Here is a 25,712-nt window from a genome sequence, read left to right as displayed (position 1 = left end):
GCAATGTCAGCAAACCTCCGATATCAGCTAGTGCATCTGGTCCAACTTCCTCCTTTCCCATGGCTGGCTGATATATCACAAGACAATGCTACCATGAGACTATGCTGGTTCTCCAGACTGGCTCATGGGGTTAGTAGGTCATTTTCAGCAATTGATTATAAGGTTCAAGATAGCTATGAAAATGTGTCTATCAGTATATAAGGATATATGCAAGTGAGATCTGTATGAAATGTATATATTTCCATCACCGCTGGAGTGTGGTGGACGGGAGATAAAACATAACCTTTAGTAAGATAGTAGGATAAAAACAATTTTGTGTCCCCCAGAGTGAATTAATATAAATGTATCGGTGAAGTCACAAATAAAGGGGCGTGAGGAGCACAGCCCGATCAGGAGGAATGATTCCCACTTGCAATGGCCGAACTGCAACCAGCAAGTCCCAGAATCTCACGTTATGGATCTGGGAGAATCCCACAGAACCCCGCAAACAATGACTGACAGATTCTGGCTGCATATAACAGTAATGACTGGAATCTGGATGACATTAATAGAGTTACCACCCGAAATATGCCAGAGCAATAAGTGAGGAAAGGCACAAGCTCAGCCATTCATGAAGGGGGTGCGGGAGGAAAAGGAGATCCTGGGTCCAGGATGCTCCATATAGGACAAGGGGAAGAAAATTCCCTACAAGACCCTAAAGGGCTAACAGTAGTCTATCCCCAAGACTCCCCCCTGACTGTCCACAGCTCCCCCTATGCTAAACAAGCCCTGCACACCCCCATGGAAGGGCCCAATGCGTTTCTTCCAAGCTGAGTCATCAGGGGACTTATCCTTGTGATAGGAGGTCAGGTGCCATAGTGCTGAGCTAAATGGGGGGGGAGGGGAGTATGAAATACATACCATGGTACTTCCGGTGGTTGAAACGCACACCAGGGTGCCATAAAGGTGCGTGAGCCGCAAGGAAAAAATCTGCGACACTCAAATGAAGGCGGACTACTAATTGTGTCCCATGAGGCAGAGGCGTGCACTCCACAACCTAGTGTTTCCAGTAAGTGGAACGCACGCCAAAATAACTTGTGGTTTCTTCAACCACATAGAAGTAGAATATGCAACCGAGTTGGCTTGATGATGCGCAGTCCACAGCCTTTTATTTCCGGCATGTGTAACGCACGCCAATGCCACATGCGGCATGTGGAACGCACGCCAATGCCACATGCGGCATGTGGAACGCACGCCAATGCCACATGCGGCATGTGGAACGCACGCCAATGCCACATGCGGCATGTGGTACGCACGCCAATGCCACATGCGGCATGTGGAACGCACGCCAATGCCACATGCGGCATGTGGAACGCACGCCAATGCCACATGCCGCATGTGGAACGCACGCCAATGCCACATGCCGCATGTGGAACGCACGCCAATGCCACATGTGGAACGCACGCCAATGCCGCATGTGGAACGCACGCCAATGCCGCATCCGGCAAGTGGAACGCATGCCGACGCCACATCCGGCAAGTGGAACGCATGCCGACGCCACATCCGGCAAGTGGAACGCACGCCGACGCCACATCCGGCAAGTGGAACGCACGCCAATACCACATCCGGCAAGTGGAAAGCACGCCAACGCCACATCCGGCTTTGATGGCACCTTCCCTTTAAACTGCCATGGTTTTTGTTGCAGCCGCTCCTGTGCCGTCCCTGCGGTGTACATCTATGTTATGGTTCCAAAAGGAGTTAATTTGTAAAAAAAAATGTTTCACTTGTTAAAAAATAGTAAAACGTGTCTTCTGCTTTATGTTTTTCTTTTTACAAGAATTGTTGGAGCCAATTTTTCATTAGAAACTTTTTAATGTCAGCTTTTTCTGGAGTTTTTCTTGTAATATAGGAAAGTCTTAGGCCAGAAATAATCCCCATAAATCACTGTACATGGAGACTTTGGGATCCAATCATTTCTGTCCGCGTTGATTGTGGAAACAAAAAATCTTTTCTAAAAGCCTCAAACTTCTGTGTGTGACTCAGAGCTGAGATCTAACGTGATAGAAGATTCCAGTGTGGGGAAGACGGGAAACCTTCATATAGACGGCCGGTGGGGATGGAGGCAGTGACCGACTCTGGCCAAATCTGTCTCTAGAGCCGTATTAGAAGATGAAGATGTCGTCCTCATCATGAAGGAGTTATTTCTCATGTCACGTGTAATGAATATCTCCTGCAGTATTGCTAACGCCGATTCCAGTGTCGGTAATGAGACGAGAATTAGCGTTATGGAAGATGAGTCTATGAGGAACATGTTCAGCTGCCGACTCCGAGGAGGAAGCTGCTTGTTGTCTGTGGCCTAAATATATAGGTTTTATTAGTAGATGTCAGGGAAGAAAACTAAACCCTGTAAGATAATAAATCTCCTCATATGTTTCTCTTATTATCTCCAGTAATTGTATTATTACACAGGATTCTTTTGATGTTACATCGGATCATCTTCTTCTCATTCAGGTCTCTACAATATCGGATCCTCTCAGTGAAGATCTTCTACAAAAGAGAATTTTCCTGATTTACCCATCAAGGATGGATATGGACAGAGACAAGATGGCGGAGAGGATATTGCACCTCACCCTAGAGATCCTCTTCCGTCTCACTGGAGAGGTGAGAGATTCTGATGACCTCACATTACATCATTCTTATCTATGGGAATAACAGATGGACAGAACTGGAGAGGTGAGGACTCTGGAAATGTCTGTAGTGAGATTTATTCATGTGTCTCTCCATAACCAGGATTACACAGTGGTGAGGAAGACCTCTAGTGATCGCTGTCAGGACCCTGTGTCTGAGGGATGGGGAAGACCCTTGAGCCCAATCACGGGGCCTCCACCTCAACCCCTGATCCATGAGGACATCAATGACCAGAAGATCCTAGAACTCATCTACAAGATGACTGAGCTGCTGACTGGAGAGGTGACACTGCTGGGAATGCTGGGACATTATACAGTAACGCTATGAAGGGATCGGGGGATGACGGTATCATTGTATGTGTCAGGTTCCTATAAGGTGTCAGGATGTCGCTGTCTATTTCTCCATGGAAGAGTGGGAGTATTTAGAAGGACACAGCGATCTGTACAAGAATGTCATAATGGAGGTTCCCCAGCTCCTCACATCTCCAGGTAATAGGACTATATACACACGGCCTATAATTATCTGTATGTAGAGAATGAATTCAATCCCTGTATGTGTTTCCTCCAGATCTATCCAGTAAGAGGACAACACCAGAGAGATGTCCCCGTCCTCTTCTTCCACAGGACTGTAAGCAAGAAGATCCCAATGTTCCTCAGGATCATCAGGTAGATGGAGAAGGTGTCAGGAGATCTCCTCTATGATGTGTAGACAGCTGTGAAGGTCTTGTGCTCAGTCTTGCTGTATCTACCAGTATTATATGTTTTATACTTGTGTAATGAGAACGGTGGAGATGGCAGGATTAGAGCTGATCATAGATGGGACTTCTCCATCTGTCTGTGACTTTTACAATATTTGTTTCAGGGTGAAGATCTGACCCATATTAATACTACAGAGACATATGTGAGAGAAGATGAGTGGTGTAAAGAGGAGATTCCCACATATGACTACCCAGGTGAGTTGTAACCACTGAATGCAGAGAAGTCACAGATTCCTCTCGGTCACCGGCTGTGGCTGCTTTATCGGTGTGGTAGTCCTGCCGTATTACCATGATCACCATTTTGCCTCTAGACCACAACATTCTCCTCCACCCAAAACTGTTCAAATGACTTTGGGCATTGAAAGCCCTTTTCTATAGAACTTACAACCTGGAGGATCCGCCTAACCCCTGGGATTAGTGTGAGGGTGATCCCTTAAAGCGAGATCTATATGATTGCTTGTACCTGACCCAATAGAGGCCGAGTGCACGCTTCAAGAGTCACACTGAACACAGAGTTAGATGTCTACTCCTTTCTCAGCAAAGGCTTGCACACAACTGAAGTTTATTCTTATGACAGAGAGACAGGAAATGGGTGTCACACAATCTTCTGAGTAGCCAGTGTCAGTCTATGATAGGTCCATTTCAGCTTCACTTCCATATATGGTATCCAGTATCTCAGCTTCTGCATTCCAAGGATTCCTTCCAGGGTGTTGTCTGAAGACACAGATGCCATCTTGGTACACCATATCTGAACTGACTTATGTAAGGGTTAATAATTTCATCAGCCATTCTCTCCTTCACATTAGGAGACGCTGACCGTTACCTGCCCAGCTCTGTAACTATAAAGCCAAATGACAGCGTACGTAGAATGTGCTGACAAGATAGGAAATCACTTGAATAAAAATCTTATGCTGGGCCTGTAAGAGAAAGCGGAGGGTAATGATGCTGTTGGCTTCCTAGATCCCTGAGATCTTATCGGATGAATCTTCTCTCCCTTCTGTGCTGCTGAATGTCTCATGGTCCCTACAAGACCAGGTCCAGTCTTTCTGGCCAATCTTCCCTTTTATGAGCGACACCAGTAAATGTGCAGTGAGGCCAAGTGTGAATTTCTGTCCAATAACAGCAGAGTTTCCGTTTATCCTGACTTTTCAATTTGTATTAAAACCAACTAACTTCCAGGAGGATTGTGATAACCTACAGGACAAACATTCCACCTGTGCCCTGATAGATCTCTAAGCTGTGCGTGGCTGAGGGCTGTAATATACATTTATTCCCGCCTGCAGGAGATGTGTTGGCTCCAGCCCTGGTGTCATGGATTCACTCCACATCATAAATTACATTGTTTCTGATCCTAAGGAATTTAGATTACTGCACAATCTCTCCTGAAATGGGGAGCAATATTATTTCTCTAATCTTCTGCTCAGGATCCATAGTAGCTCCAATGGTCCACCATAAATGAGGGCAACTCTGGTTTACTGTTGTGTAATCTGTATTTGTAGTTTTCAGTTAATGAGATTCTCGTGCTCTGGGGCGGGGCTGTGGGCGGGGCTTTATGTGGTGCTCTGATTACATATTCATCTATATTGGCTTATGACAGGTCGCTGATCCCTCACTGACCTGCCCCCCATTATTACATAATAATAATAATAATCTTTATTTATATAGCGCCAACATATTCCGCAGCGCTTTACAGTTTAACAGTTTCAAAACACAAGTCATAAGTAACAATGTTAACAATACAATAATTAAAGCAAAATAAGACGACCCTGCTGGTGAGAGCTTACAATCTACAATGAGGTGGGGGAGATACAGAGTACAGGTGTGTATTTACAATGGTGTATTTACAATGATGGTCCAACCATCTTGTGGGATTGAGGGATGGATGGAGATAGTGAATGGGATACACACGCACACTTACACATACAATGACTTTGATTAGTGAACGTGATAGGCCGCTCTGAACAAATGTGTTTTAACCCCTTCACCCCCAAGGGTGGTTTGCACGTTCATGACCGGGCCAATTTTTACAATTCTGACCACTGTACCTTTATGAGGTCATAACTCTGGAACGCTTCCATGGATCCCGGTGATTCTGACATTGTTTTCTCGTGACATATTGTACTTCATGTTAGTGGTAAAATTTCATTCAAATAACTTGCGTTTATTTGTGAGAAAAATGGAAATTTGGCAAAAATTTTGAAAGTTTCGCAATTTTCCAACTTTGAATTTTTATGCCCTTAAATCACAGAGATACGGCACACAAAAAACTTGATAACTAACATTTCCCACATGTTTACTTTACATCAGCACAATTTTGGAACCAAAATTTTTTTTTGTTAGGAAGTTATAAGGGTTAAAAGTTGACCAGCGATTTCTCATTTTTACAACACCATTTTATTTTTAGGAACACATCACATTTGAAGCCACTTTGAGGGGTCTATATGATAGAAAATACCCAAAAGTGACACCATTTCGGCGCATGGCAGAGCTCAGAATGGAAGGAGCGCCGTTTGACTTTTTCAATGCAAAATTGGCTGGAATTCAGATCGGACGCCATGTCACGTTTGGAGAGCCCCTGATGTACCTAAACAGTGGAAACCCCCCGCAAGTGACCCCATTTTGGAAACTAGACCCCCTAAGGAACTTATCTAGATATGTGGTGAGAACTTTGAACCCACAAGGGCTTTACAGAAGTATATAACGTACAGCGGTACAATTTAAAAATCATATTTTTTCCACAAAAATGATCTTTTCACCCCAATTTTTATTTTCCCAAGGGTAACAGGACCCTAAAAGTTATTGTGCAATTTGTCCTGAGTACGCTGATACCCCACATGTGGGGGTAAACCACTATTTGGGCGCATGGCAGAGCTCGGAAGGGAAGCAGCGCCATTTGACGTTTTTGGCTGGAATTGAGATCGGACACCATGTCACGATTGGAAAACCCCTGATGTACCAAAACAGTGGAAAACCCCCACAAATGACACCATTTTGTAAACTAGACCCCCCCAAGGAACTTATCTAGATGTGTGGTGAGCACTTTGAACCCCCCAGTGCTTCACAGAAGTTTATAACGCCCGGGCGTGAAAATAAAAAATTCGTATTTTTTCCACACACATGATCTTTTAGTCCCCATTTTTTTTATTTTCCCAAGGGTAACAGGAGAAATTGGACCCCAAAAGGTGTTGTCCAATTTGTCCTGAGTATGCTGATACCCCATATGTGGGAGAAAACTACTGTATGGACACACCTCGGGGCTCGGAAGAGAAGTAGTGACGTTTTGGAATGCAGACATTGATGGAATGGTCTGCGGGTGTCATGTTGCCTTTGGAGAGCCCCTGATGTACCTGAACAGTGGAAACCCCCCACAAATGACCCCATTTTGGACACTAGACCCTCCACGGAACTTATCTAGATGTGTGGTGAGCACTTTGAACCCCCAAGTGCTTCACAGAAGTTTATAACGCTCGGACGTGAAAATAAAAAAATCATTTTTTCCCCCAATTTTTTATTTTCCTAAGGGTAACAGGAGAAATTGGACCCCAAAAATTGTTTTGCAATTTGTCCTGAGTAGGCTGATACCCTACATGTGGGGGTAAAACACTGTTTGGGCGCATGGCAGAGCTTGGAAGGGAAGGAGCACCATTTGACTTTTTCAACTCAGAATTGGCTGGAATTGAGATCAGACGCCATGTTGCATTTGGAGAGCCCCTGATGTGCCCAAACAATGGAAACCCCCAATTCTAACTCCAACCCGAACCCCAACACACCCCTAACCCTAATCTCAGCCCTAACCCTAGCCCTAACCCCTAGCCCTAACCCTAATGGAAAAATGGAAATAAATACTTTTTTTTTATTTTATTATTTTTCCCTAACTAAGGGGGTGATAACGGGGGATTTGATTTACTATTTATGGCGGTTTTTATATTTGGCAGTTGTCGCACGCTAAAGGACGCTTTTTATTGTAAAAATAGTTTTTGCATCACCACGTATTGAGAGCTATAATTTTTCCGTATTTTGACCCACTGAGTCATGAGGGGTCTTATTTTTTGCGGGACGAGTTGACGTTTTTATTGGTACCATTTTCGGGCACGTGACATTTTTTGATCGCTTTTTATTCCGATTTTTGGGACGCAGAATGAACAAAAACCAGCGTTTCATGAATTTCTTTTGGGGGAGTGCGCTTACACCATTCCGCGTGCGGTAAAATTGATAAAGCGGTTTTATTCTTCGGGTCAGTACGGTTACAGCGATACCTCATTTAGGTCTTTTTTTATGTTTTTGTCGGTTTTATGCAATGAAAACTATTTTATATAAAAAATAATTATTTTTGCATCGCTTTATTCTGCGAGCAATAACTTTTTTATTTTTTCACTGATGATGCTGTGTGGCGGCTCGTTTTTTGTGGGACAAGATGACGTTTTCAGCGGTACCATGGATATTTATATGCGTCTTTTTGATCGCGCGTTATTACACTTTTTGTTTGGCGGTATGATAATAAATCATTATTTTTTGCTTCGTTTTTTTTTATTTTTTAAGGGGTTCGCTAAAGGGGTTAACTAATGGGACAGTTTTATAGGGCGGGTCGTTACGGACGCGGCGATATCTAATATGTGTACTTTTATTGTTTTTTGTTTTTTTTTTATTTCCAAAAAATGGATTTATTTGGGGGAATATTTTTTTTTTTTCTAATTTATTTGGCAATTTTTTTTTTAATCATTTTAACACTTTTTTTTAATTTTTTTTTTAACTTTATTAAATAGTCCCAGGTGGGATATCACTGTCCTGTGACAGATCAGCATTAAGGATGGACTGGAGAGGGGATAGTAGAGTAACGGAGAGGCCAATTAATAGAGCATTGCAGTAATAATAATCTTTATTTTTTATATAGCGCTAACATATTCCGCAGCGCTTTACAGTTTGCACACATTATCATCACTGTCCCCAATGGGGCTCACAATCTAAATTCCCTATCTTTGCAATGTGGGAGGAAACCTGAGTACCTGGAGGAAACCCACGCAAACACAGGGAGAACATACAAACTCCTTACAGATGTTGCTATCCACTGAGCCACCATGCTGCCCATAATGCAGGCGGGAGTGGATCAATGCTACAGTGAGAGTTTTTGTTGTTTCCATGGTGATAAGGCGGATTCTAGAGATGTTCTTTAGGTGTAAGCGGCAATAGCGGGCATGAGATTGTATATGGGATGTGAAGGAGAGATTGGTGTCAAACAACACCCAGACAGCGCGCCTGCTACCATGGCGTTATTATGGTGCCACCCACGAGAGGGAAATGTCAGATTTAGGGAGATTAGTAGACGGCAGGAGCAGAAGAATTTCCGTTTTTGAGAGGTTGAGTTTCAGATCGAGAACGGACATGATGTTGGAGACTGCGGACAGACAGTCACTGGAGTTCTGTAGTACAGCGGGGCTAAGGTGGGGGGATGACATGTATAATTGTGTGTCATCAGCATAAAGATGTTACTGAAAGACAAATCTGCTGATGGTTTGTCCAATTGGGGTGGTGTAGAGGGAGAAGAGAAGAGGGCCAAGGACTGAGCCCTGAGGTACCCTGACATTGAGAGGAAGAGGAGATGACGTGGAGCCAGAGAACAAAACTCTGAAGGAGCAGTCGGAAAGATAGGAAGAGAACCAGGAGAAAGCAGTGTCCTAAATGCCCAGTGATTGGAGCCTAGAGAGTAGGAGACGGTGATCAGCAGTGTCGAAAGATGCAGAAAGGTCGAGAAGAATGAGCAGAGAGTGGTGACCATTGTGTTTTGCTGTCAGAAGGTCATTGGTCACTTTGAGTGCATTTTAAGTCAAATGTAGGGGCGGAAGCCGGACTGTGAAGAGTCTAGGAGGAAGTGAGTGGAGAGGTAATGGGTAAGCCGGGAGTAGACTAGGCGCTGCAAAAGTTTAGAGATGAAGTGGAGATTGGAGACTGGTCTGTAGTTAGTGCAGGATGGGTTGAGAGCGGGTTTCTTTAGTAATGGAGTAACGATGGCTTGTTTGAAGGAGGATGGGAAAATGCCCGAGGAGAGGTTAAAGATTGTAGTTAGGGGAGTTGTGATGACTGGAGAGAGAGACTGGAGGAGATGTGAGGGAATGAGGTCGGTCGTGCATGTAGTCGGACGAGAAGAAGACAGGAGTCTGGAGACTTCTTCTGTGATGGGATCAAATGTGGAAAGTGAGCCATGGGAATCACAGCACTTGGTGGTTGGGTGCAGATTTCCTGATGGATATTATCTATTTTTTCTGTAAAGTGGGAGGCCAGGTCATCAGCACAAATGTCAGTGATAGGGGCTTGTGCTTTTGTCCTGAGGAGGGAGTGAAAGGTGTCAAAATGTTTCTTGGGGTTGTTGGCTAGTGAGATCAGGGTGGTGAAGAAGTTCTGTTTGGCGAGGTAAAGGGCAGCGTTATAGGTTCTTAACATAAATTTGAAGTGGATGAAGTCTTCTGGTGTGCAGGTTTTTCTCCATAGGCGTTCAGCACTCCTAGAGCATCGCTGGAGAAGTTGAGTTTGCGATGTGAGCCAGGGCTGTTTTACTCTGTGTTTGGAAGTTCTGAGGGTGAGGGGCGCTACTTGGTCAAAGGTGCTTCTAAGAATGTCGTTGTAGTGATGAACAGCCAGATCAGTACAGGAAAAAGAGGAGATTGGGGACAGTGATGAGTGTAGTCTCTTATAGACGCTACTACGCAGGCGCCGCCATCGCCGGTGATAATTTGCTGGATGTAATTTTTTTTCTAAGCCTCACAATAGCCACAATATTATAGGCATTATCAACAATAATATCAATGCTATTATATGCATTATGTAATAATGGGGGCAGGTCAGTGAGGGATCAGCGACCTGTCATAAGCCAATACAGAGGAATATGTAATCAGAGCACCACATAAGTCTCATTGACAGTTACAGGAATCGTTTGATCGCAGTGATTGCCTCAAAAGGTTGTGCAACAAAATATTAACCCTTTCATGCCAGAGCCTGTTTTTGCCTTTGTGACCAATTTTTTCAGCTCTGACCAGTGTCACTCTATGAGGTCATAACTCTAAAATGCTTCAATGAATCCTGGTGATTGTGAGACTGTTTTCTTGTGACATATTGTACTTTATGATAGTGGTAACATTTATTTGATATGACTTGCCTTTATTTGTTAAAAAAAGGAAACTTGACAAAAATTTTGAAAATTTTGCAATATTCACATTTTTTTATGCTCTTAAATCAGAGAGTCATATAGCACAAAATAGTTAATAAATTAACATTTCCCACATGTCTACCATCAGCACAATTTTGGAAACAATTTTCTTTTGTTAGGAGATTATAAGGGTTAAAAGTTGACCAGCGATTTCTCATTTTTACAACAAAATTTACTAAACCATTTTTTCAGGGACCACCTCACATTTGAAGTGTTTGGGGGGTCAATATGACAGAAAATACCCAAAAGTGTCACCATTCAAAAAACTGCACCCCTCAACGTGCTCAAAACCACATTCAAGAAGATTATTAACCCTTCAGGTGCTTCACAGGAATGAATGGAATGTGGAAGGAAAAAATAAACATTTCTATAACAAGAAATTTCCTTTAGACCTAGTTTTTTTTACTTTCGCAAGGGTAACAGGAGAAAATGGATTATACATTTTGTTTTGCAATTTCTCCTGAGCATGCCGATGATACCCCATATGTGGGGGAAATCTACTGTTTGGGCACACTGCAGGGCTGAGAAGGGAAGGCGCGCCATTTAACTTTTTGAATGTAAAATATGCTGGAATAATTAGCGGTTGCCATGTCGTGGTTGGAGAGCCCCTGATGTGTGTAACCAGTGGAAACCCACAACAAGTGACCCCATTTTGGAAACTAGACCCCCCCAAGGAAATGTGTGATGGGCGTTTTGAGCTTCCAAGTGCTTCTTAGAAGTTAAATACGTAGAGCCGTGAAAATAAAAAGTCATGTTTTTTCCACAAAAAATGATCTTTTCACCCTCCATTTTTTTTCCAAAGGGTAACAGGAGAAATTGGACCTCAAAAGTTGTAGTGCAATTTGTCATTGGTGTGCGCCAATGCAAGAGCACTAGGGACAGCACTAGTACTGGGCATTGTTCCCTGAGTTGGAGACATTTCTCCAGAAGCGCTATTTCTCCTTTTTGTTGTACTGGTCCTTGTGTGTGAGGATGGACCAGAATCACTGCTCATTTCTGATCTATTACTGTTGCTGCTACTAAAGCCCTCAAAATCCACATCGCCATCTGACACTGCACTTTCTTCACTGTCAGAACATAAAAGTGCATAAGCCTCCTCTGCACTATAAAACTGACGGGCCATTTTAACCATTTAACCCTAACAGTAACCCTAACTTTAGTCTGACTTTAGCCTAACAGTAACCCTAACAATAACCCTTACTTTAGCCTAACAGTAACCCTAACTATTGTATTAACTGTAACCTGCCTTATCTGTTTTTCCATTGACAGATGAAGTGAATGCCATTACTCCAGATATATCATCATCCATTCACAGCAAAGATCTGTCATCTGATCCTATGAAACAGGTCCCATCTTCTGATTCATTATTGACTACTAAGGAAAATCAAAGTCACAAAAGAGGCATTAAAACACAAACTGCTCCTAAAGCAAAGAAGTCATATTCATGTTCACAATGTGGGAAATGTTTTAACCACAAAGGGAATCTTGATGCACACCAAAAAACCCACACAGGAGAGAAGCCTTTTTCATGTTCAGAATGTGGGAAAAGTTTTATAAATACATCAAATCTTATTGCACATCAGAGAACTCACACAGGGGCGAAGCCTTTTTCCTGTTCAGAATGTGGGAAATGTTTTAATAATAAATCCTATTGTGTTAAACACCAGAGAATTCACACAGGGGAGAAGCCTTTTTCCTGTTCAGAATGTGGGAAATGTTTTAACAATAAATCACATTGTGTTGAACACCAGAGAATCCACACAGGAGAGAAGCCTTTTTCATGTTTAGAATGTGGGAAATGTTTTGGACAGAAATCATGTTTTCTTTCCCACAAGAGAACTCACACAGGGGAGAAGCCTTTTTCATGTTCAGAATGTGGGAAATATTTTGCACACAAAGCACATTTTGTTGCCCACCAGAGAACTCACACAGGGGAGAAACCTTTTTCATGTTCAGAATGTGGGAAATGTTTTACTCAGAATTCAAGTCTTGTTACACATCAGAGAATTCACAGAGAAGAGAAGCCATATTCATGTTCAGAATGTGGGAAATGTTTTAACCGGAAATCACAATTGGTTGATCACCATAGAACTCACACAGGTGAGAAGCCTTTTTCCTGTTCAGAATGTGGGAAATGTTTTAACCACAAAGGGACTCTTATTATTCACCATAGAACTCACTCAGGGGAGAAGCCTTTTTCCTGTTCAGAATGTGGGAAATGTTTTAAGCACAAAGGGACTCTTATTATTCACCATAGATCTCACACAGGGGAGAAGCCTTTTTCCTGTTCAGAATGTGGGAAATGTTTTAACCAGAAATGGCATCTTGATGAACACCAAAGAACTCACAAAGGAGACAAGCCTTTTTCATGTTTAGAATGTGGGAAATGTTTTACTCAGAATTCAACTCTTGTTACACATCAGAGAATTCACACAGCAGAGAAGCCATATTCATGTTCAGAATGTGGGAAATGTTTTAACCGGAAATCACATTTGGTTGAACACCATAGAACTCATACAGGGGAGAAGCCTTTTTCCTGTTCAGAATGTGGGAAATGTTTTACTCAGAATTCAACTCTTATTGCACATCAGAGAATTCACACAGCAGAGAAGCCATATTCATGTTCAGAATGTGGGAAATGTTTTAACCGAAAATCACAATTGGTTAATCACCATGGAACTCACACAGGAGAGAAGCCTTTTTCCTGCTAATGTGGGAAATATTTTAACCAGAAAGCGCTTCTTGTTAGACATCAGAGCAGTCACACAGAGGAGAAACCTTTTTCATTTTCTTAATTTGGGAAATGTTTTACTTGGAAATCAACTGTTAATAAACATCAGAGATGTCACATAGGGGAGAAGCCTTTTTTGTGTTCATAATGTTGGAATAGTTTTAGCCAAAATTGAATCTTCTTAAATGGGTTGTCTCTTGTCATTCCTCATGTTTGCTGACAAAAGGATAAAACTAAGTTTTATTAATTCCAAATATAAAACTATACCCATAATTCATCCCCTGAAGGTTAGTCAATAGGTGACTAAAAGAAAAAACATGTACCCCACAGTTCAGTACAGTACATAGGGTGAGGTGATGTATACACACTCACTCTCCAAGACTCTCATTTCTATGGGTTTCGTCGTCCTCACCAAAGGCGACTCATCAGGAGACTATTTAATATTGACCTATATTCAAGTGAGACTAGACAAAAAACTAAAATCATGAATCATGTTATCCGAAACAGTCAGAAAACTAGCCCCATATTGGCAGATCCCAGACCTCACACTATACTTTGTAAGTTTATAAGCCCCTCCAGTGTCAGGAATAGATAGTATGTGACAATACAGTATAATTCTTGTGTTTTTCTCCTATAGGGACTGCCCTAGTTTGGTAATGTAACTGCTGTTAATTAGTAGTGCAGACAAATTATCCTAGACTAAACTCAGTCTTCAGACTGCCCAATACGTACCACTCAGGGAAAACTTACCTGCTCCAAAGATCATTAGCAGCTTCTAACTAATGGCCATGCTGCAGTCAGGGAATGAGTGCAATATCGTTATACAGACTAGGGATATGTGCAGTCATAATGTCTGGGAGATCTGTGCCATTATTTAGTATGAATATGGAAATTATCTCTGAAAGGTAAGTGTTCCCTGAGCGGTATATACTGTATTTTCACATACTATCTATTCCTGACTCTGGAGGGGCTTATAAACTTACACAGTATATAGTCTGAGGTCTGGGATCTGCCAATATGGGGCTAGTTTTCTGACTGTTTCGGATAACATGATACATGATTTTAGGGTTTTCTTCATCTAGTCCCGCTTGAATATAGTTCAATATCAAATAGTCTCCTAATGAATGAATCCAATGAATATTCATTTCTGTTATGTAGCGGCACACGTGACCGCTGGCAGCAGCAGGAAGCCAGTGGCTGACACTGCGCGCTACTGAAGAGTAATGAATACTCACCGCTATCTCCGATGAACAGTCCCGGTGAGCACTCCGGCAGCTGTGCAAATAACGCTATAACAACGCATTCCCATGCAATCCTATGGGAGTCCGCAATTGCTGTGCCCATGCCTTGGATTTTTTCGCTGTGGAATCGCATTGCGGTAAAATCCGCACCATGTCCATTAATTTTGCGGAATCTCGGCGATTCCGCTGCTATAGGATTGCATTGAAACGCGCACTTTACACATGTGGCTATGCCCACTATACGTAAAGTGAGTGCTTCATGTGCGGATGGTACCCAGGGTCTGGAGGAGACTTTCCTCCATGCCCTGTGTACCATATTCCTGTAAAAAAAAAATAGAATTAAAATAAAAAAAAATGGTTATATTTACCCTCTGTCGGCCCCCGGAGTCCTCCCGGCCCTCAGCCATGCTGCCAGCAACTCCTGTTCCCAGGGATGCATTGCGCAAATGACCTTTGTGACGTCACGGTTGCGTGACAGCTACGTCATCAGAGGTCATTCACGCAATGCATCCCTGGGAACGGAAGTTGCTGGCAGCGTCGCTAAGGACCGGGAGGACTTTGGGGGCCAACAGAGGGTAAGGTATACACATATTTTTTTTCTTATTTTTAACATTCTATCTTTTACTACTGATGCTGCATAGGCAGCATCAATAGTAAAAAGTTGGTCACACTTGTCAAGCACTATGCTTGACAAGTGGGACCAACCTGTTTATCACTTTTTCAAGCGATGCTTCAAATCGGTTGGAAAGCGCTAGCATTATGGAAGCTAAAAACGCTTGCAAAATGCTTGTGTTTTGCCGGAAAACGCTTGCAAATTCCGCATGCATTTTACCCACGGCAGGGAGTTGTGGAAATGCTGCAGACAATTTTGCAGCATTTCTGCAGCGTGGGCACATAGCCTAAAACAATTGCTGGCATCGGAGCAGGACGCTGTGAGGGAGCCCTGGGTAGGTAAGTGTAATTTTTTTTTAATATTTTCTGATGGGGCCCTGCATACTAGGATGAGATGGGGGCCCTGCATACCAGGATAAGGATGGGGGCCCTGCACACCAGGATAGGGATGGGGCTATCATACTAGCATAGGGATGAGGGCGATCATTCCTGCCAGGATAGGGATGAGTGATCCATGCATACTAGGTAAGGATGAGATGGCCATGTGTATCAGGATGGGAGTGAAGGGACCATATATACCAGGATAGGGGATATTAAGTACAGAGTTGACCACATTTTTTGCGTTAATTTTTTTCCTAATTTCCTGCTCTAAAACCTAGGTGCGTCTTATCGTCCAAAAAATACGGTATATATTTTTTTTTTTTCAGCGAACTCATTCCTCATGTTTGGCCTCATTAAGATAAAAACATTCATACTCCGCTGGCGTGCCGGCTCCACTTCAGCGGTGTCGAGACTCACTGTCCCGAGGCTTATGTGAGGTTCTCACATCACACGAGCCCTGCACCCAATCAGCGGCAGCTTCACTGTTCCTTCCTTCGGACGTAGGTGGGGACAGTGACGTCAGCGCTGATTGGGCAAAGGGCTCACATGATGTAAAAACCTCAAAAGAGACCCAAGAACACAAGTGCCAACACAGCTGAAATGGAGCCACCATGGGAGGTTTGTGTAAGTGTTTTTATTTTTAACAGGACCAAACATGAGGAATGAGAAGGGGTTGTCCAACTAGTTGTCAACCTTTTTATCAAAAATCCCACACAGGGAAAAGTCATTATTATACCTAGAGTGTGAGAAATGAATGACAGGAAAATCGTATTTTGTTGACCTTCAAAAATAACTCAGATGAGAAGAACCTATATATATTATTCACAGATTGTACAAAAACATGATGCACGCGGCGTGCGTTCAAGGATGGAATATTATATGGGAGTTTTATAGAATAAATTCAAGATGAGAATATTATATGGGAGTTTTATAGAATAAATTCAAGGTGAGAATATTATATGGGAGTTTTATAGGATAAATTCAAGGTGAGAATATTATATGGGAGTTTTATAGGATAAATTCAAGGTGAGAATATTATATGGGAGTTTTATAGGATAAATTCAAGGTGAGAATATTATATGGGAGCTTTATAGGATAAATTCAAGGTGAGAATATTATATGGGAGTTTTATAGGATAAATTCAAGGTGAGAATATTATATGGGAGATTTATAGGATAAATTCAAGGTGAGAATATTATATGGGAGTTTTACAGGATAAATTCAAGGTGAGAATATTATATGGGAGTTTTATAGGATAAATTCAAGGTGAGAATATTATATGGGAGTTTTACAGGATAAATTCAAGGTGAGAATATTATATGGGAGTTTTATAGGATAAATTCAAGGTGAGAATATTATATGGGAGTTTTATAGAATAAATTCAAGGTGAGAATATTATATGGGAGATTTATAGGTTAAACCAAATACCAACAGAAAATAATCGACCCAAAACAAACATTTATCGGTAAAAAGAACTCTTTATTAGGTAAAGTATAAAAGAATTGCGCCATTTTCCAATACCCGTCACATCTCCATTTTTCGTGATCTTGGGTTGGGTGAGGGATTATTTTTTACGTGCCGAGCTGACGTTTTTAATGACATTTTGGTGGAGATACAATTTTTTTTGAACACCCGTTATTTAATGCAATATTGTGGCAACCAGAAAAACGTAATTCTGGCGTTTTGATTTTTTTCTTGTTACGCCGTTTAGCGATCGGGTTAATTCTTTTTTATAGTGATAGATCAAGTGATTCTGAACACGTCGATACCAAATATGTATATGTTTTCTTTTCTTTTTATTTTGAATGGGGTGAAAGGGGGGTGATTTGAACTTTTATATATTTTTTTTATATATTTTTAAAAACACTTTTTTCTTTTTTGTCATTGTAAGACATACAGCATTGTATGTTAATTAACCAGACGACTATTTTTAGCAAACAAAGAATAATAGAATGTTATCTGTATGTTGGCTTTCAAATTTAAGTGTTGATTTCTGGTTGGTCAAGAAAACAGACTTTTGTTTGTGTAAGCCGGTGATATTGACTTTTATTGTGCGCTCATCCTTGATCACTAGTGATGATTGCTGATATGCTAATTATGCATTGTGTTATGGAGCCAGTTTGTTGGCTTCTAAAGCAGAGAGGGAAAAACTATGCAAATAGTTAAAATAATCAAGTAATGCTATAATAATCTCATCTCCATTCTTACCCTTTATGTAAATACTGAATGAGGGACACTTGTTAAGTCTAAAAATAGGTTACATACCTCTGTATAAAGAGTAAAGAGACAGAGAGAAACAGCCAGAGAGATTCTGCCAAGACATCCATACATCCTAAAAGGACCAGAGACAGGACAGCAGACATTTTACATCATGGCTACATTATGAGGGACACAGATCTATCATTCTATAGGAAACAACCTAGGGGTTTTCAGCCTGGGTTAGAAGAATACAGGTCTGCTCTATTGACCATTGATAAACCATGGATATGTTTGGAGACGGGTTGTGATCCTCAGATCAATTGGCCTTGTACCTTGTATGGACTCAATGGACTGCCATCTTCCTACACTTGTTGTCACCTCCTCTCTGTGTGTGGGCCACAGGTGGAGTAACCGACCCTGGAAGATGAAGCCAGGTTGTGATACTCGGATCAACTGGCCTTGTATGGATTGTCATCTTCCTACGCTTGTCGTTACCTCCTCTCTGTGTGCCACAGGTGGGGTAGTGACCCTGGAAGATCTGTAGTCACAGCTGCTATTATCCCAGCGGGTCAGTGGAGGGTGAGACTCTGTAATGTGCCCCATCTTGGGTATTTTGCTGGGACTGTTCTATGTGTTATCTGCCTGTTTTGTGGTACAATAAAGCATTGCCCACACTGTTTTACCCTCACCCTGTGTTGTCTGAGTAGCATTTTGACCACGTTAAAATGACAGCGGGAGTTTGGCAGGACGATCTTTGGTCCATGTGGTTTCGGCTAGCGGACCGGAGCACCCACTACTTCCCCATGTCTCTACAGGCATGCTTCAATAGTGTCCATGGGAGATTAGAAGCTGCCATAACCCTATCGGCTCTGCTACATAGAGGCAATGACCAGATCTCCTGTGTGTAGCTCACTTGCTATGAGCGCCAACCATATTGTCAGCGCTCATAGGATCCAGCAATGGCAAAACCATAGAGGTCTTTTGGAGACCTCTAGCTGTCATGCCAACCCAAAGGTGACCCGCGATCACATGACAGGGTCACCGATGGGTGGAATTTCCGGTCCATCATGTGCCGGAAAAAAAACATGGGCTCAGTGCTGGAGCCCACATCAAAGGGAGGGAGTCCGACATCAATGTACATTTACACCCAATGTCGGAAAGGGTTAAAGGGGATTGTTTTTACAGAGACAGAAGTGGTAATTAATCATGTATACATACAAATAATTACAGAAATACACAGCTTCTAATGGTAAATATTATAGAGTTACCACAAGAAAATATAATTTGTGTAAACCATGTGTAGATATAAAAATTCAGGTAAATGTCAAATGTTGTAGCGCCATCTAGTGGCCATGTGCGAAAGTGCCATCATAGAGTAACATGTCTCCTAAGAGAGTGTCACTATCAAGGTAGAGATGAGATAAGTGCACCGTATTTATTGAGTATAAGATAAATCCATACATAGATATATGGAACCGGATTGTAGATCTGTCACTGGATATCAGTGTATAAGGGGAATAGATCCTGTGCACTTCCCAGGTCAATACGATTAGTCCCCAATCCCCACAATTTTAAGCGTGTCCTGAAAACGCATTTATTCAGACTGGCCTATCGCCTCAACACATTAACCTAACCTATCCCTGTGTGGCAGAGCCAAAAGTTTTACCATAACCAGGTTCCCCGCATCATTCTCCCACATGCTTTATGCATCCATTAGCCCTCTGTGTCCGTACTGTCACACACCTAACATTATGGCTGGTCCATACAATCAGGGCAACTGTTACCACCCACCTTTCGTGTCTACCTCTTTCCTCATAGACTGTAAGCTTGCGAGCAGGGCCCTCTTTCCTCTTGGTATTTGCTATAATCTACTGTATGTGATTATTGTTATGCTGTAATGTCTATTGTCTGTACAAATCCCCTCTGAAATGTAAAGTGCTGCGGAATATGTCGGCGCTATAAAAATAAAATTTATTATTATTATTATTATTATTGAGTTAAATTGAGTTCTGTCTATGTTGCATTTTCTTGTTGAAACTTATCTTTTCTGTTCCCTTGAGAACCGAAACCAGATAACAGATAAATTCCTCTCTCAGCCTCCATGGCTTTCTCTGTGATTGAAACAAGCTGTGAAATCATTTTTATACTGCGCATGTCTGTAAATACTAAAATTCTTTGCTATAAAAGATGGAAGCCTAACTGATAAGCCAGAGGCGTCTTGGCAGGCATCCCGAGTTGTATCATACAGCTTGTGTCTGTGTAATTCTTCTCGACGGAGCTGATTTAATCAGAGACATATGGTGTCCTACACCCAAGAACATCGGTCCTTCGGGTGAAAGAAGTATCAGAAGGATCCCGACAGTTTCCTGGCGCCCGAACAGGGACCTGATATAGGCACCTCTCCAAGATTACCCGACCTCCGGACCACACCGGTTATTGATGATATTGTGAACAGCAGACCTAAACATCTGGCCAGGTAAGAGATCATTTTTCTCTTCTCTGCTCTTCATAATATATCATTTTAACTAAGGTCCGTATCAAGGGGAATCTAGTAGAGGAGGGGGCCGTAAAATCGGGTCTGTATAAGAACTCTGAGGAAATCGGGTGTGACATACATATGTAACTTTTGCTCGGATGAGAGGTTATTGCAGATTCTGCCTGTGTACTGCTATTTTTAGGAGAAGAACTGATGCAAATCATAACGGGTATGGTGATTGGACATTTGCAGGGACAATCCCAGACACAAACATAAGAAAGTTTCATTATGTCAAAAAGGGAGAACAGTGGTGGATATTGTTAGCATTAAATACATATATCCCATTGAGTAACACGTTGAGAGGTCAGACATTACGGAACCTAAGACTAGGTGAACAGTTCATACTACAAAGCCCAGACGGACAAGTTTTTCACAATAGACGGTTCCGCATTAGGAATCGAGGAGGTTGTTGAGTGACTACTTTGATTTGAAGGATTGTGGAAAGTAGAAAATAAGCTGCACAGTAGGTATCCGTTCAAAGAGTGGTGATATTGCCTAACTGGGTCATGTGACAGCGTCCTTTCGGGGAGGTCACCGCCTAAGCTTAAATCAACACCCTTTACGAATAAACCTTGTGACAGATAAGAGTATGATTGAATGAGCACAGGATCACAAAATAAGCCTGTGACAAGATATGACTGAAGAAACCCAGTGAATGGATATCCTGTTCACATCCCTGTGTGTTGTGGGAGTGCTTCTGTTTGCAGCATATATAGCGTACAAGTACACGAAACGCGTAGTACAAAGAGGAACAGAAACTCCAGTCAGCACCTTAGGAAGAAGGTAACGAGGTATAGTAGAGCTGAGTCTTGAGCTTACCCAATACACCACCTAAGGCGGGGGACTAACAGAAGGGATAAGTGATACAGGATAAGAAAATGGGAAACAGTCAGGGGAGAACAGCGGAAGAAGGAAAATTGCTATGTGAAATAATAAAAGATAGATGTGGAAGTAGTGCAGCAAAAGACTTAAAGGTGGTACTAAGAGTTTTTAAGCTAAAAGGTAAAGAAGCTTTAGACGAAGAAAAATGGAAGGAGATAAAAGACACAAAATCAGGAAGAATTGCAGACAACGGGTGGGGTGAACAGGTAGAGGCATGCATTAAAGTATCACAGGTCGCTAAGCGAGAAAACTGGGTGTATAATGAGAAAACAAAAAGATGGATACGCCCCAAAGAATTTAGCCCTGTGCCTGAGAAACAGGAACCACCACCCTATCCTGCCCCAACCCGTATAACAGCCCCACCTACAGTGCCGGTTATACCACCGTCCACCGGACTGTGCCCTGATGTACAATCACCATCACCTGATAATGGCAATCCAGGATGGATTTGTAGTAATTGTGGTCAACAAAATCCAGACTGGAGAGATACTTGCCTAGCCTGTGGAGCACCCCGTTATCACCACCCTAGCAGGTTAGCCCCTGTTAGGACTCAAACACGCCCTTTTAGGGAAGTAGATGAACAGGGTGTTACCCACACCAGACAGATTCAAACTAATCTTTATACTCCATGGTCTGCCCCAGAATGTATGGCATTATTGTCCAATGCTCCAGATCCAACTACCTTTCCTATGGGGTTTGCCCGATACATAAGACAAGTACTGACCGTACACAGAGGGACCTGGTTGGATGGGGAAGACCTATGTAGATTAAAATTACCTATAACTACCCAAGGGGAGTTTTCACAGACTATTGGACCAAATAGACCTGCTGATAATGACCAAGAGGGTAATCCTCGAACTCAGGCTTCAAGAGAGCCCTTTTTAACTGCCCTTGACAATTTTATGCAGACAAAACAGACAGAGAGGTAACATGACAGCCATACCGCAGAAACCGGGACAATCAGTAATCGATTTCTTCCGGATATTGGAAACGGCTTTCCAAGATGAGGGTCTTGATACAAATAATGAGGGAGTATCAAGACTATTGGCAAAAGCCTTCATGGAAGGGTTACTCAAAGAAATACGAGATCCCCTGAAAATAAGCACCCCTGATTGGAGGTCAGTACCTGATGCCCATGGATTAAGACAAAAAGCTATGGGAATCGAATTAGATGTGCAGGAAAGGAAGAATGCACCACCAGCAAAAACAAGGGTAGCGGTGACCCAATTTGACAATCAAGGAAATCCAATCAGTGAGGTTAGGAGGAGAACTTTTACATGTCACTATTGTAAGAAGCCAGGTCATTTCCAGAGAGGTTGCCGTAAGAGAAAAGCGGATAGAGAATCTCAGCCTAGAAGGGAGGAATCCACTGACTGACTAGGTGCAATTAGAATGCAACTTGACTCTAGGGAACCAGTAGTTAAAATCAAAGTCAACGGGAAAAAGGTACCCTTTCTAGTAGATACCGGAGCAACCTCTTCGGTGGTCAATGACAAGGTAATAACTCCAGATCTCCTTTCAGAATACTCAACCTTTGTTTCAGGATTTAGTGGGCAATCTAGCTTAATCCCTTTTAGCAAACCTCTGCCAGTTAAAATAGGACCTAAAATGTTCCTGAATAAGTTTTTATTTGTCAAAAGAGCACCAATTTGCCTATTAGGAGTAGATGTACTAAAGAAACTACAGGCAGATATCAAATTTGCAGAAGACGGTACAGTGCATCTTACTATCCCAGATGGGGATGAGGACACTCTTGAGGCTTGCATGATAATTCAAGCCCTTGAGTCACAAAGTCCTGATGACACTTGTGACACTACACCACATCCGTGGGACCCAGCCTTAGATAAATTGCCCGACACCCTGTGGGCAAAAGGGAATGCAGATATTGGTTTACTTCCCGTATCGCCAGTTGTGGTGGAGGTACCCGTGGACACAAGGTTGCCTCAGCTGCAGCAGTATCCCATTAGTGCCCAACAAGAGGCTGCCATTGAAGCACAAGTCACTGATCTTGTAAACAACGGAGCATTGGTACCGATCAAATCACAAGCTAATACGCCATTGTTTCCTGTCAAAAAGAAAGGAGGACCGGGTGACGCTCCAAAATATCGCATGGTTCATGATCTGAGAGAAATAAATAAAATCCTTGTTCCTTTGACACCTGTAGTACCTAACCCACACACGTTATTGGCGAAAATCCCTAGCCAATCAAAATGTTTTTCAGTAATTGATTTGTCAAACGCATTCTTCTCAGTACCTCTTCACAAAAACTGTTGGCACTTATTTGCTTTTACGTTTAAAGGCAAACAATATGCCTGGACCAGACTGCCACAAGGCATGCAGCATTCACCCACATTATATACACAAGCATTACAGTCTGTGTTGGCCGGCTGGCCACACCCACCTGACATTGCGCTCCTACAATACGTGGATGACCTATTGCTTTGTGCACCTGATGAGCCTAGCTGTAAAACCCATACTCTATCATTATTGATATTTTTATCAGACAATGGGTGTAAGGTCAACAGAGAGAAATTACAGTTCTGTCAACCAAAAGTTGTATTTTTAGGACATTGTCTGTCTCATGGTACCCGACACTTAACCAATGACAGAATCACAATTGTCCAACAGATGAAAGAACCAAAAACTCATAAGCAGTTGAGAGCATTTTTGGGCTTAGTTTCTTCCTGTCGCCAATGGGTCATACATGCTAGTGAACACATGCAGCCACTGTATGATTGTATCAACACAACACCCTTTCAACTGACTGATACCGCACAAACCTCATTTCAGTATCTAAAGAAGGCCATAATATCAGCCCCAGCATTAGGTATACCCAATTATGACATGCCCTTCCAACTTATGGCTGCTGAAATCAGAGGGCATGCTACTGGCATTCTGACACAGAAACATGACAAAAAGAATAGACCCCTTGCATACTATTCTGCTAAGCTAGACTCTGTAGCACAAGGAACACCATCCTGTGTCAGAGCAGTTTCTGCAATCGCATTACTACTTGACAAGGTTTCTGATATTGTATTGGACAACCCACTAACTGTCTGTACCACACATGATATATACAGTATCCTGAATCAGGTTTCTGCTAAACATATTTCTATGGCCAGACAACTCAGACTACAATGTGCCTTGCTTATGCCACCTAATGTTACGTTCACCAAAACTCAGAATCTGAATCTGGCTACACTGTTGCCAATTGCGGATTCTGAAGGGGGGATAGATGAGGTAAATGAGGAACAATTGTCACTTTCTTTTGAACCCCCACACGAAGTTGAACATGAACATGACTGCATAGAACTGATGCAGCAAGAAGTTGTTGGCTTGCCCAATGTCACAGACACACCACTGCTAAATCCAGATTTTGTACTTTTTGTGGATGGCAGCAGATATGCCGATGACACTGGAAAATTCCACACAGGATATGCTGTGGTGTCACCACATGAGATTATTGTAGCAAAGGCACTTCCACCCCATATGTCCGCTCAGGAAGCTGAGCTAACAGCTCTGAATGAAGCATTAAAACTTTCCAAAGGAAAAACAGCAAATATCTACACTGACTCAAGATATGCCTTTGGGATAGCACATGATTTTGGGGTTTTGTGGCGCACAAGGGGTTTCATGACAGCAGCAGGAACACCCATAAAACATGCCACACTGATCAGAGAAATCCTCGAGAATGTGGCCCAGACACAGGAGGTGGCCATTATGAGGGTGCCAGCACACACCAGAAAAGACAACATGGAAGCGAAAGGCAACGAGAAAGCAGACCAGGCGGCAAAGCAAGCTGCTTTGGGAACTCCAGAAAAGGTAAACATAGTGCAACAGGATGCATTGGGATTGTTTACAGACCTACAAAAGTTCCAAGAAGACTCCGCCCAGACAGACAAGGAAACTTGGGAAAAGATGGGTGCCGAAAAAACGGACGGAATGTGGAAGAAAGATCAGAAGTACTGTTTGCCTAGGGTTTTATATCCGAGGATGGCAGCAGTTCATCTTCCAACTCACATGTCCGCCAATGGAATGACACGCCTAGTCACGAACGTTTGGATTGCTCCTGGGTTTGGGAAGATGGCGCAGCTACACTGTACCACCTGCCCCATATGAAACAAAAAGCAAAAAACACACAAATATAACTAAAAAGTAAAAAATATACTGCAAATAATGCACAAAGGTAATGATAATAATAAGGGTATTTAGTAAACATAATTTTGATCAAAATAATGTACAAGCCATCCCGCCACGTCACGGCAACCCTTGTGGGACAGTCCCTACTCTAGTATTTAAAACCTTTTCACTTGCCAAGTGGCGTGAATGTGAATAAGGGTCGAGCGACTGAACCACTAGTAACAGCTTAGGCCAGACTGGATGGCTTTCCCAGCTCAGAAAGAGGGCGGTCACACCCATATATGCACTGAATGCACAATGAAATGAATAAAAAACAAATCTGAACTGAGAAAAGTAAGTTAATGTGTATGCACAATGTAATGCATATT

At 42.4% G+C, this 25,712-nt stretch overlaps 1 protein-coding gene across 4 annotated transcripts in view; it reads left to right on the top strand.

Annotated features, from left to right (window-relative positions):
* The window catches only part of LOC141077909 (uncharacterized), a 66,660-nt gene extending 52,766 nt beyond the window's left edge, over positions 1–13,894 (top strand). For all 4 annotated transcript variants that reach the window (XM_073564682.1, XM_073564681.1, XM_073564683.1 and 1 more), the window contains 6 exons: positions 2,491–2,640; positions 2,770–2,949; positions 3,032–3,155; positions 3,235–3,332; positions 3,529–3,619; positions 11,892–13,894. In XM_073564682.1, coding sequence (XP_073420783.1) covers positions 2,563–2,640; positions 2,770–2,949; positions 3,032–3,155; positions 3,235–3,332; positions 3,529–3,619; positions 11,892–13,333 — 2,013 coding nt within the window. In that variant the 5' untranslated portion in view covers positions 2,491–2,562 and the 3' untranslated portion in view covers positions 13,334–13,894. The remainder of the gene's footprint in view (positions 1–2,490; positions 2,641–2,769; positions 2,950–3,031; positions 3,156–3,234; positions 3,333–3,528; positions 3,620–11,891) is intronic.
* The last annotated feature ends 11,818 nt before the right edge of the window (positions 13,895–25,712 follow it).

Source organism: Dendrobates tinctorius, unplaced genomic scaffold (assembly GCF_039654945.1).
Source record: "Dendrobates tinctorius isolate UK_male_01 unplaced genomic scaffold, ASM3965494v1 ptg000470l, whole genome shotgun sequence".
Taxonomy (NCBI): Eukaryota; Metazoa; Chordata; class Amphibia; order Anura; family Dendrobatidae; genus Dendrobates; species Dendrobates tinctorius.
The sequence above is the reverse complement of the archived record's forward strand: the minus strand, read 5'-3'. Positions and strand labels throughout refer to the sequence as shown.